Source organism: Scomber scombrus, chromosome 6, assembly GCF_963691925.1.
Source record: "Scomber scombrus chromosome 6, fScoSco1.1, whole genome shotgun sequence".
Taxonomy (NCBI): domain Eukaryota; kingdom Metazoa; phylum Chordata; class Actinopteri; order Scombriformes; family Scombridae; genus Scomber; species Scomber scombrus.
In genome coordinates, this window is record NC_084975.1 from 24,804,530 (window position 1) to 24,818,118 (window position 13,589).

Genomic DNA, 13,589 nt, shown 5'->3' on the forward strand with positions numbered 1-13,589 from the left:
GTTAAAGGGGAGTTTTTCCTTGTCGCTGTCGCCAAGTGCTTGCTCATGGGGGAATAATGGGTCTCTGTAAATTAAATTAAAGGGTAGAGTCGTTCAATCAAGATGAATACATTTGGCCTCTGAGGAGCAAACAGGGAGAACTTATTCGGACAAGTGTTCTGGGCAACAATAAACCAATGTCCAATACAGTGAGTATCTTTGAATGCGGAGACCCATTTATTTACATTCAATTCACTTGCTCACCTAAGCACAGGTAGAACTTATTAGTCTGTATGTCATCACAGGTAAGTTTCCATTCGTCAGTTTTCTTCATCACAGGGAAATGTTTTCATTCACGGTCACAAACTGTTTGCCCTCACCTTCACACACCTGGTGCTCATCACCTAGAGCTTACTTAAATGCACCACCCACTGTTCAAACACAAAAACGGCATATACAAAGATATGGTATTCTGTACAACATAAAGTAACAAAAAATAAAACAAGAAACAAAAAAATTATATTATGGCTCCAAGATAAAGGGTACGGTCTAGACCTGCTCTATGTGAAAAGTGTCTTGAGATGACTTATGTTGTGATTTGGTGCTTCATCAATAAAGATGATTGATTGATTGAACCAACTGAGTACCGCTCCCCTTCCAAGTTTAGGAGAACCTAAAGTGGCTGCAAAACTCACAAAAAATACAAAAGACTCTCTCTAGAGCCAGTTTTTTGTTTGTCCGTTCTAACCCAGTGTAGAAACATGGTGGTGAAACCTTGCAAGCTCCGTGGAAGAGAACCCTGCTCCCTGTATAGATATAAACATCTCACTCCAGGTAACAAAAATATAATGATTCCCATTTTCAGGTGATTATACACTAATGAAAACAGAGTTCTGAATATTATATTCTATTTCTGACAAGTCTATGCTGCTAGAAGCCACTAAATTGTACACACTGCACCTTTAATAGACTATCCACTCCCATGAATAGCGCCCTTCTGCAGCAGCCGGCAGGGGGCGCTGCTGCAGCATAAATTAAAAAAAAAAAAAAACCCCTGCAGACTTCAAACATCACAGAAACAGTCTGTCTGTTAGCAAAGTATGCAAACACACAAATATTGTGTCTGGATGTCTGCTCCCACAAATGCTACATAAAATAATACACATATAACACGTAAAAGGTAATAATAATAATGGAATAAACAAAGTAGTGCTAAAATTAAATGAAACATGTAAAACAATTTCACAAAATGGAATAATAATAGTTTTTGAAATGGGATATAAAACTTAAATTAAATATTGACTGTATAGAGGAAAAATGGACTGTGCTACGGACCAAGAAATGGTGACAATTGCAAACATTAAATGTGGCATGTGCAATAAATAGTAATGTAGCCTAACATTGGAGGTTGAATGCAATGTACAATGTTAAGTACAGTTTGGTGAAATACATGAAAGTGACCAGTGCAGGGATTAAACGTGGGATCAGAGAGTCCATCTTGAACTGTAGCATGCTGTAGACATATCACTAAAATCACATCACATTACAGATGTTTGGAGGATTTCATTTCGCTCTCACAAAAATAAAACCGACTGGTTAGGTAGGCTGTAGAGTTATTAAAGTGTTTCTTCTCTTTCATTGATATTTTATCTGGAGCTGGAACAATAGGTTATTCCATACATGAATAAGAAATGTTCTAATGCTCATTAATTGTTTAAGTAATTAAAGCACAAATGACAAAAAAAAATTGCTTCAGTTTCTTAAAAACAAGGCAAAGACTTACTGCTTTTCTCCGTTTTATTGGTTGTAAATCAAATATATTAATTCTTATGTATCAAAAAAAGTAATATTCACCGTGGACTAATTATTTTCCACTCTTTCTGATATTCTATTGCTTAAATAATTAATCGATTAATTAAACAAATTTAAGTCGAATTAATCAACAATGACAATCAGATGCAGCCCTAATTTCAAGATCAAATTTTAAACCTTACAACCTAAATTATTGTGTTTTCACATGGTTACAGTGTCTTCTTTATGGAGGTAAAGAAAAGTTGCACTCACTCTGAATTTAAAAGCAGCTTCTGGTTGAAGGATAAATGATTGAAATTGAGATCAACCCCCCAAAACAAGGAAAGTGTATGAATGAAGCTTATAATCCACATTCCTTTTAATAAAATGATTTATTCATTAACGATGAAAACAAATATTACATGAACAAATAGGCTACTCTTAATAGAATATGTGCTATACAAGATCGAGGGTGTACTAATTTAGCCTACTGACCTGTGTGTTTAGGTCTTCAAAAACAAACAAACATGGGGTTTGACCGCTAGAAATAATAATTATATTGTGTGGGCCTATTTAGATACTAGTTATAATTCCTTCACTCGTGTAAATTGCATAAAATCCAAAGTTATTTAAGCTACTGGCCTGCAAGAAGAAAAAATAAGTACACAGCAAAAGTAGTAGGCTAATGCACAATACTGAAAGGATGAGGAGCAATGAATTGGCGAGTCAAAATCTGCTATTGACAACAGAAAACCGAAATAACAACTTCTAACTATTACAAGATACATACATTGTCATTGCACTTTGCCACAAATAATAAATATCATCAATGGTATTATTTCAGGAAAAACAAACTTCACCGTATGCAAGATGGTTAAATAAATGCTGACAGTAGAGATACACTTCTTTTTTTAAATAGGCTTTTACAAGTAATTACAAGTGTCTATTTTCAGATGATTCCTCAGAGCGTCCCTGGAGGGTCTTTTTTTTCTTTTTAAGGGGCATCGGACAGAAGCTGTAAGATGTGTCCTTTTGTGCAGAAGTCTGATTTCAGGGCGGCAGCAGAGGAGATTTGAAGGAGCAGGAGCCGGTGCAGTGGCGAGGGGTTAACATCTTACACGAAAAATGGTGCAAAGCGTCGTGAGCTTCTATGAAGAAGGAGATAAAACAATCAACAGTGTACGCGCATGCGCAGTGATAATTACACACGCCGCAAATATTACATTAAGTAGCCTAGACAGCACAACAGGCTGGATATTTGCATTAATTGAGAATAACAAATGCAGTGAAGCAAGTTTAGATCTGTCTGTGCGCCTTACGGTGCACAACTATAATATAAATATCATCAAGGCTGCTGTTGCACCTGATTTGACATCAATTATCTCTTAATTTCTGATAATGAGAATCACTTTTTTGGTCCAATTCGCTGCATAAAGCGTGTCAAGACATAAAGAAGACCAATAATTGATTATATAGTGGTGAAACAATGTGATGTTTCTTTTTAATTTCCACTTGGCTAGAGGCCTGTGTCTGTATTTAACCAATATGTGGAAATTAATAAATTGATCACACATAGCCTACATATAGAGGAGAAAAAGTGGTTCAATTTTGCGTATCATAACAGTGAATGACACCCAAGAGAAACTTGAAACAAACCCAATAAACCCACCATTCACCACACACACACACACACACACACACACACACACACACACACACACACACACACACACACACACACACACACACACACACACACACACACACACACACACACACAGAGAGAGAGAGAGAGAGAGAGAGAGAGCATTTTGTCATCAATCAAGTCGGCAAATAAGCCTCGGTGAATCTGTAAATCCGCGGCAGAAAATTGAAGGGATGTGGCAGCATCGCCGGTGCACATCCACTCTCCCTTTGCTTTATTACTTTATTTTTCTCACCTCTGACAATGTGAAGCTGCTGAACCATCTCCTCCCTGTAGGAAAGTTCCCTTTTCATTTGATCTTGAAAATTGTCTGAGGAACAAATGGCAGGTAGAGATTTTAGTGAGGCAATAAACAAACAGAAACTCGATTTCATCATCAGAGACGCGTTAATTTAGCCAATTTTGGCTTTCAGACACTAATATCAGACCAGTATCAGCCTAAGAAATAATGAAAAAGTATTAAGCCTATAATAAAAGATAAGTTGGGTTTACATGGATGAAGCCCTCTTAATGAATTATTACTTTTAGGAGTTACATTGATAACACTTCAATTCATTTAACTGGTCAGCCTGTAGAGGGCGCTGTTTTAAAGATAAAGTGACAAACAAGGTGCAGTCAGTCGTGATGTGCAAATATTTACGTTTACGCTTTATAATTGAGATTAAATATGATTTTTTGAAAATAATTAAATGCAAATTATTAATAGGCTACTCATTAAAAAAAACTCAATCACATTGCTCCCTTTCAGAAATGTGATATTCATTCACTCTCTTTTTCATTTAAATAAAACTACATTGGAAGGAAAAGCGTGCTCAGACATTTTATTAATGTTGTGAATTGAGAAGTATTTTAATTATATCTTAAATATCACACAACTACCTGACATTTTGTGTGAAGTGGATTTAAAAACAAAAGTGGAATCATTAATATCAATTGTCTAATGTAAGAAAATGCTGTTATTAGATTATTGTTTGTGTTTATCAAACCAAGGATAGTTTATTTAAATACTATATACACAGTAAAAAAATGTCTTTATGACTGAGTTCACCACAAAGCTTAACGTTTGACAAAGAAGTTTCAGTAGCAACTTGTATTCATTAAAAAAAATTAACTTACTTTCACACTTTACAATGATTTTATATTATGAATTAATGTCTAAATCACCCTTTAACTGATGTGAGGTTTCACAAAGGTGAGACATTAAATGTAATTTGAAACATGTCACAACTGATCATATTTTAAATATGTTCTACTAGTAAAATAATGAGTACTCAAACGTGCATAAAAAGTAGATTTGTAATCAAACCATTATAATCTGCCCACAGTAAAGTCAGTATATGACATTTATTTAAACTTAAACTCCAGACCTGGGTGACATGTGCTGGTTAGTAGTGTAAACATTTGCATAAACACTTTTTAATTACCTGACAGATACCTTTGTTTTTCATTTTCTGATGATCCAAGATTTTAGAGAATTACCAATTTAAAATCTCTTGATGCTTTTTACTTTTATCATGTTTTTTTTGTGCTACTTTTATAGTTATAGCTCTTATAGTTCTGAGCAGCGCATCCATCCTCCAGTTTATATGAGATTGTCAAACAGCTTTCAGGTAGAGCAGAGTGTAAAAAGATTTGAGTGGATACATTTTTATTTTTAATTTATTTTGTGCAACTATATTTTGGAGAGAAATTGGAGTCTTTCCATGAGTTACTGTCAGATAAAATACTGCAGCAGTCAGGATGTGAAGGATGTTTTGTCCTGATATTCACCTGCTGTTCACATGATGCATGGACACAGTTTCATGGTCACACTTATACATGTTAGAGTAGCAATGTGGTAACAAAGGAATACTGTAGATCCACATGACAAATTATGTATATTATGTGTGTGTGTATATGTATTTAATTGTTTTGCTAAAGCATTTAATTCCAATACTGAAAACTGAATTGTATTGCTCTTAAGTATTTTCACAATTGCTAGTTTACTTTTTTTTTTTTAAATTCCTTCAGCTTTATTAAAAACAGTGCCCACATACATCCTATTTATATCAGATTATATGTGCTTAGTGTATCAGTGTATCAGTGTTTCTGTAAATTAAATAGAGCTCCAAAATTGGCTGTAATTCAGCTCACTTTCCTACAGAAAACCATTTTCTGAAAAAGGGCTCAAGGATGTTATTGGATAGAAGGTTAAAATGATAATCCTCTCAAAGCAGTGTTAAAAGGGGTTTTGAAAACACCTCCTCCCAGGGGAGCGTGTCCCTGAACCACTTAGCATTTTTTTTGGAAGAATGGTGCCTTTTAACAGATCTGTGTTTCGGACAGAGAGCACACGCTGTCGAGGTGGATTTGGTCATGACATGGCAGAGGTTATGTTTTTGGCATGAATCACAAACATGACAGAAGAGGAACATTTAACATGCAATAGAAATACTTTTAAGTCTCTGTGTATAAAATCACTGCTACATTCATAAAAGCCAAAAAAAAATCATCATAGTCATAAAGCACAGGTGCAGGATCTGGCTTACCTTTTAGATTCTGAAATTCACGTTCCAGCTTTTTCCTCAGCTCCACTTGCTCTAAAAGTTGCTTCTGTAGTTCATCTATAAAAAGCAGACACAAATAGAGAATATTTCAGTTGGGAAAGAACAAGTTGTGTGTCAGCTGCCTTCTGGAACAGTTTTCTGTTTTTAATGGCAGTGATGAGAGCGTCATTGTCATTCACACTCAAAGTCCAGAGCAGGATCTCCTGGGCCTGCATAAAAAATGTTTCCCTCAGTTTATGTTATTCTGAGGAGGAGAGGAATAAACCTCAAGGCAAAAAATAAGAAGAACAAGAACAAGACAAAAATCTAAAGGCATTGTGTTGTTTAGTTTAAATTCAATATGAAATAGTTTTAACTTTTGCAAATGACACAAGTTGCTCACATCCAGTAGTACAGTGAGGTTTGCAGGGTTTTTGGCCCCAAGGCCTTAACAAGTCCATGAAGATGAATGAGGGGAAGTAAACCTGATTAAAAGCAGTTTGATGTGTAAATAAATAAAATATCCAATATAACAGTGATGAACCTCCTTACTTTTTAAAAATCATTTAAAAAAATGAAATAAATGTGATGAAAAAAGATGAAATGTAAAGAAAGTGAATTCTTACATCTAATTGTAGCCTTTTAGATAATAATAATAATAATAATAATAATGTTATTCAAATATCTTGTTATCTTGTTACTTGTGAATCATTTTATCCATCTTACCTTTTGCCAGACTTTGAATGTCTCTTTGTGCTGGCTGAGCTCTGGCTGGCGCACCGTCGCCTGAACACACAGAAAATACATTTTATTTTACTATCTACAAAGAAAAAAAGAGAGAGAGACTGGTATCGCCTAAAAAAGAGAATTACAGGCTGATACTATGAGGTCTTGTTCTCTGACCTCGGAGTAACTCACCCTCATCCGACTCTCGCTGGTTTTCATCGCTGCTTTGTTCATTAAAAGATTTCGTTTCGATCTCCTCCACTGTGGAAGACGGCTCCTCTTTACTTGCACTCTCATCTTAAGAGAAAATACATCGATGTCAATTTCATCCCTTTCTTTCCGATTTTTTTTATTTTTATAAAAGCAAAAAAAAAAAAAAAAAAAAGAAAAAAAGATCTCTAACCATGAGCTGCAGTCTGGTAACTCGCAGGTCTGAGCTGATACGGACTGCTCCTTTGTTGCAGCTCACCTCTCTCCGGTGTGTACACCTAAAGACAGAATCACTTCTTTAAGCTGTTTTAAATGATACCAAGTTTGATTAAATATTATAATGAAGTAAAAAATATATATCTAAAATTAAAAATATACTCTAAGTTGAAGTGTGTAGATTTTTATTTAAAGAAATGACTGTTTTTTTGTGCTTTTACATATATATTTGTTTTAACATATAAGACAAATTTCCTCTCAAGGACAAAAAGATTTATGTGCTTAGAAAATACACACAAGCCAAGAAAAGAAGCCCACTTGCAGAAAACTTTTTTTTTTTGTATGTGCAAATATTACAGCTTGTATTGTCTCCACTGTTCTCTCAGCTAGAAGTCACTCACTTCAGGGAAAGACGCAGCTACATGGGTCTCTGATAGCTGCTTGCTCTGCAGTTCTCTGTCAGAGGACTGGGCCACGTGGAGGCTCATTTTCTGGGAGTCCACCAGACTGGTCTCCTGTGCGCCCTTGGAGTCTGAGTCGTTTGGTGAAACACTGTGCGCCAAGCCTGGAGGAGTCCGAGGACACACTGAAGGCAGAGGCAGTGAGTCCTCATCCTCTGGTGTTTTATTTGTCTCCACGTCCACGTCCGGCTCACCCTCGCTGTCCACGCACGGAGACACGGACCGGTAGCTGGAGCTCTCGCTTAAAAAATCAGGCGATAAATAGCCGGTGCGACATCCGTTGTAAGCACCCCTGTTGCCGTACAGCTTGGCGATGCTCTCTGCGTCTTTGATGACGGGTCTGAAGGCGGAGACGTAGCTGATTTTCCGGGGTGCAAGGGTCATCCCCTCCATCGGCCTCCCCTCATCCCCTGACTTGTCGTCTTCGTTGCGAGTGGACTGGGTACTGGAGCATCGGTCGTTATCAACCATGCTGTCTTTGGAGGTGTTGGTGCTCCGGTCGCTGTGCTCAGAAATGTCCATTTCAGTCTGTCTGGGTGGGCACAGCAGCTCGGTAGGGGGTTTGTGCTGAGTTTGGGGGTATGGGGGCATGGGCAGAGCACCCGCAGTGGGCCAGAACATGGGAAAGGAGTGATAGGCGCTGTCCTTGGTACCAGGCCACAGGACACCTGGGAGGCCGGCTTTACTCTGCTCTCCCATCATACTGTCTTCTTTCTTCTGGCACAGGCCGAAAGCTGGGAACCCGTATGGATGAGCGAAGAGCGGCGGTGGGATCTTCTGCAGCATCCCAAAACCCTTACTGGGCACGGGGATGACTGGGTAGCTGCGCGTGCTCGTCATGCCACCCCGGTTTTCCTCGCAGTTGAGGATTTTGGGAGGTATCTCGGGTGAGTTTCGAGGAAGGCTCGGTCTGTGTGATTTAAAGGAAGAGCTGGACTCTGACCCACATCCAGGGAGCGTCCTCTTGCGACTGCCACCGTTGAACATGGCCTTCACATCTTCCCACGCATGTAACACGTCTGTCTGGCTTCCTTTATCTGTTAATTTAAGGTGCCGCCTCCATGAATTAAAATTTGCTGCATCTGGCTGCGTGTACTTGGACTCCGGCGTGCGATGCGAATGAAATATGAATTTATTAGGAGAAAAATACATGTTGCAGTAGGTGCACTTGATGCACTTGGCCCTGGAGCTGTTATATCTGGCCGGGATGAAGCTGCCTCGACTCCCCCAGGCGCATTCATGGGACACATCAAAGGCAAAATTCTCTGGAAGTTTTGGAGGCGAGTGAGCTCCAAGAAACGACTTACAAAGTCTCTCGGCCTCGCGTTTAGTGATCATCCCGCAGCGCCTGGAGGAGATCGGCATGGCTCCGGCTCTCCGCAGGATCTCCAGCTGGACAGGAGTGCACTGGACGCAGGTGATCCCAAGCGCCACACGCCGGTTGTGTATCTCGTTATAGCTGTAATTCTTCAACAGGGTGTTAGATATCTGCGCAAGGCAAAGTCTCTCCTGGCCATCTATCACCAAAGACACGATGGGTATTCCGTACAGCACCGTCTCTCCGACCTGGTTGGGCTTCAGGCCGGTTGTGCCCGGGTAGGAAAGTTCTTGTTTGGAGCTTGGCGAGGAGCTGGAGTCTCGCCCCGCAGGTACGGAGTCCATCCTTGGAGGCCTGGAGGCTGCGCAGACAACATTTAGACATGAAGTGATGTGAGTTTTTTTTTTGTCAAAGCCTCAAGTGCAGCTTTATAACAAGCTTTTAATAAAGAATATCAGTTCATTATTATAAGTAGTTCACTCTGCTAAACATAGAACAGCAGAAAGGATAATTAGGCTACCGGCCTATATTCTAAATAAAGTGATTTTTATGTTATTTTTAAAGACCGACCCTTATAAGAATCAAAACTGACCGTCCTTAAGCAATATTGTTATAACATAATTCGGATGTATAAATTATATATTCATGCATAAACCAATGTAAAAAATGTTATTTAGCCTGCAAATGCTACCTTTTTTACAGTTTGTGATACATGATTGTCTGCAGGTTTAATTCTGAATATCTTTTTAATTCTCCTTCATTTCAACAGAGTGTAAAAAGAGGTTGTAATAGATGGATTGAAGTCATGACACTTTAAAACGCAGACTGTACATACTGTCATACTGTCGAAGTCACTTTCCCCCAAAACTCACCTCTAATGTTCGCGCAGCTCCCCTCCGTCGTGACTGAGAAAGATGTGATCAAGTGTAACGACGTGATGTGTGAGAGGTTTATGTTGGGAGGATGTAAAGACGTTTGCTTTTTTTAGGAGCTGGACGCAGTTGTCCGTGCAGCACCTCCTCCCTCCTTGCTCGGCGTCCTCCTCTCTCTCTGCTCCTCTGTCGGTGTGTGCGCCAGGTTTGGGTTGCGCAGCATCAGCAGTAGGAGCAGCATCAGTGTCCACATGGCAGGCAGGCAGGCAGGCAGGCTCTAGTACAGCCCCCTCCCTCTACGACACCGATAGCAATCAAGTGACGGCAAAACTTATGGCAAAGGCACTCCCACTCACACAGGCAGCCTGCATTAACTATGGATCCATGACCAATGAAGATGGTTGGAGTGTTTGGTCTTCTAGCAGCCTACAGGTATATTAAGCAGATGCTGGCTGCAAAGAAAGAAAGTCATATTTATATCTATTTTTAAAAATCCTATAAAAACAGCAACTAAATATTTTATTTAAAGCAGCCTGCATGTTTAAATACATTTTAAATTTTAAAAAAGGAAACATGTACATTAATCTTTTATTACTCTGTCCTTTTGTGTCGACCATAATGCATTTAATTAATTCTTTTGCGCTTTCCTGTTGGAAAAAAAACAACAACCCCGCACTGTTATTGACATTATGCATGGAGGAGGCTGCAGTGGGATTTGGCATTCCGCTAACAACAGCAGGGACCCACGACACATTGTTGTGTGCAGGGAGTCAGGGTCCGGTGATGAATAACGGCGTGCAGGCCTTCATCATGTGTTGGGTTCCCACGGATTCACAGTGTTACAAATCTACTCCTCGCCTACATGCGTTTTGACAATAAGCAGCTGCTCTAAAGGCCAATGTCTGTGATTTTTTTAACCCCTCTGCCTCAGCTGAAAGAAAGAATATCAGACTGAAGAACAATGCCTTGCGCCATAAGAGACGGGCATTTAACTTTTTAAAGTCAACAAAGCGTTGGGTTAATCATTTCCATTTGGCACGCGCGCGGCGCCAGTCACTGATGTAATATTGATGAAGGTAACAGGACACGTTCCTGTTGGTCCTATTGACTTCGGAGGGGCAGAGCTGGACCGCAATAATGACAATTTGTCCATAATTATCCACTTAATTTAAGAGAGCAAGATGCATAGTTAATTTAAATAAAAAACAGTCAACATAATACTACTACTACTACTACTAATAATAATGATTATTTTTATAATATTCAAACAATAATTTGGTAATCTGTGAACAGTTACTAAATGGAAATTAAAATGCATTAATTATTTGTATTCCATGTTTTTATGTTTTTGATCACATTAAAAATGGAAATGGAAAAAAAATAGACTTAATTACTAAAATCGTCATTTTCATCATCATTTTAAATTTATAATAATTTTGGCTGCTTTTTGTTTTGGGATCAGATGGTTTTATAACAGATCAATATGCAGAATAAATCTCAAGTTAAAATGTATTTTATTTGAGAGTTAAAGTCCATATAAGTGAACAGAGGGTGGTAGCGAGACAATCTCCTCCATCTGCGTACGTATTGATCATTGAACGGTTTGGCCTTTTTAATGCAAACCTTTTAATTAAATGTCTTTGTTGCCATCAGATAAAATCAAGGTTTTTGACGCTCAACTAAAATGGACTAAAACCCACGTCCAGCTGTTCAAGAGGCTTAGTTAGGCTATTCCTTAAAATTTCATTTACCATCATCATCAGTTTATTTCAAATCCATATTTTAAAAACTGAATCTAACACCCATAAACTCATTCACTGCAGTAGGCGGTGTAACACCAGTCCGCTGCAACCAAACCAGCAGGCTCGGAAATGAGAAAAGTACCCAAAAAGTCAGTGAGGTCATTATCTGGCTCGTGCTTATTCTACCTTTCTGTGCAAGAGAGAGCAGCTCATTTAAAAGTGTGTCTGCATTAATCACAGTGCTGCATCAAAGTATGATAATCACCTGAACACTCTATTAAAATAAAAGTGCCAACCCAGGGGAAATCTTACCTTACTCTTTAATTGTTTTGAGGCTTTGATAGGCTTTTTAATCTAAGATTAATTTATGCATTCTTAAATAACTCTACATATGATTAATAAGCTTGAAAATTAAAAGGAGACTGAAGCAATTATAACAAGTGGTTGGTCATCACCTCATTAGATGGTATTAGAAAGATGCAGTTTGTCAGTGTGTTTATGTGTGTGTTCATGTGTGTGTTTGGCTGATTGGGTATCACAAGAAATCAACAGTGGAGGGGTGAGAGCGAGAGTGAAATGTGGTTAGACTGTTTGATGGCAATCACTGGGAAAAAAAGTGCTTCTGGCTAATAATTCTGGGTCTTTCTAACATGCTCTCCATGAACAAGTGAGTCTGACTCATTTATTAGAAACTTGATATGATACATGCCTTATTCTTTGTAGCCGCTCAGATCCTAGTCAAGATCAAGAAGTCAGACAGTTCAGATCATTCACCGTTGACCACAGTGTTGATGTCGAATAGATTCTGAGCTCGTAAGGACAACAAAAGAGGAGGATCTGCTGTTTGAGAGGCCACCGGAGAGACGCAGTGAAAACAGTGAGACTTGCTAAATGGTTGCTAATGTGTAAACAAGACATCACTCCTCTCCTGGTCTGATGTTTATTTGTCTCCTAAAAGCCCACCCCTGGGTCCTGACCCCCACATCCTCCACCGCTAAACGGAACATTTCTTCTCGCAGGAGGTGGTGTGCAATGCTTGTGTGTGTGTGTATGTGTGTGTGTGTGTGTGTGTGTGTGTGTGTGTGTGTGTGTGTGTAACAGAGAGTGAGTGTGAGTGAGTGAGTGGGGGGAGCTGGGGGTGGTGTTGGTGATGGTGGTGGGGGGAGTTCATCACTGCATCAAATGAGGCTGAGCGCAGGGACCCTTTTGTCACAGACAGGGACTCATCTGCCAATGGTGAGCTGTGAGGTCCTAGGGGAAGAGAGGAACAAAGGTGCTAAAAGGCTGTGTGACAATGAGGGTGCTCCGAGGAGAGCCTTCAAGTGTGGGACACAGGCTGCATGGGACAAACTGTGCCAATCATGTCGCAATTACGTTTTTGTGCAATCCAGAGGCCTTGTGTGGGCATTCATGGAGGAGTGCAAGGACACAAGCAGCTACAGCGAGGTCCGTTTCTCTCTGAGCTTCACCTGCTGTGTAGATCTGACCTGAACATCATCATGGCATAAATATATAGTAAATCACCTGCTCTGCTGTGGAAAACCTGATAAGAAAACCACTGGAAAATTCAGCCCCTTTTCACTGTGGACTCTAACCCATCAGAGAAGAAGATGATGACATTTTATATCAGAAGGATTCACAGGTTCAGTTAAGGTTTATAGAGGATGTAAAGGATATAAATTCTAGGTTCAAAAATAATAAATATATGTAAAATGTAGATTTGACACGTGCAAATATGCAGTGTGCAGTGACGTTCAAACGAATTCCTGAACAAAATGTGCAGGACGAGAACACACAGAGGATGGAGTTCATCATCCTGAAAACAGAGGTTGTTTCTCAGTTTCTGTGCTGGACAAAAAAGTGCATAAAGTTGTTGTATTGAACTTCAATATCTGATATATCTACAACTTGGCCTGGCTGATGTGGCTGAAAAAAATATCACAATATGAATAAAATATGTTTCTGGTGTTGATATAAATATACAGCAAATGTATGCAAAATTACATATTTAATAATAATGAACTGTGTTTCACACAGGTATGCA

General features: G+C 39.1%; 1 protein-coding gene across 1 annotated transcript; it reads right to left on the reverse strand.

Annotated features, from left to right (window-relative positions):
* Positions 1–2,820: 2,820 nt before the first annotated feature.
* skor1b (SKI family transcriptional corepressor 1b) lies at positions 2,821–12,206 on the reverse strand. The gene is made up of 8 exons (XM_062420859.1): positions 12,196–12,206; positions 7,554–9,276; positions 7,130–7,214; positions 6,919–7,023; positions 6,727–6,786; positions 6,004–6,078; positions 3,711–3,785; positions 2,821–2,918 (listed from the first exon to the last, which is right to left on the reverse strand). The coding sequence occupies exons 1-8, from the start codon at positions 12,204–12,206 to the stop codon at positions 2,821–2,823; spliced, it is 2,232 nt and encodes a 743-aa protein (XP_062276843.1).
* Positions 12,207–13,589: the final 1,383 nt, after the last annotated feature.

Excerpts from the sequence above, each read along its gene's own strand:
- skor1b (XM_062420859.1), bottom strand. Across the intron at positions 6,079-6,726 it reads CATTCAAAGTCTGGCAAAAG|ATGAACTACAGAAGCAACTT; the intron begins GTAAGATGGATA and ends TGCTTTTTATAG. Across the intron at positions 3,786-6,003 it reads TGAATTTCAGAATCTAAAAG|ACAATTTTCAAGATCAAATG; the intron begins GTAAGCCAGATC and ends TTTGTTCCTCAG.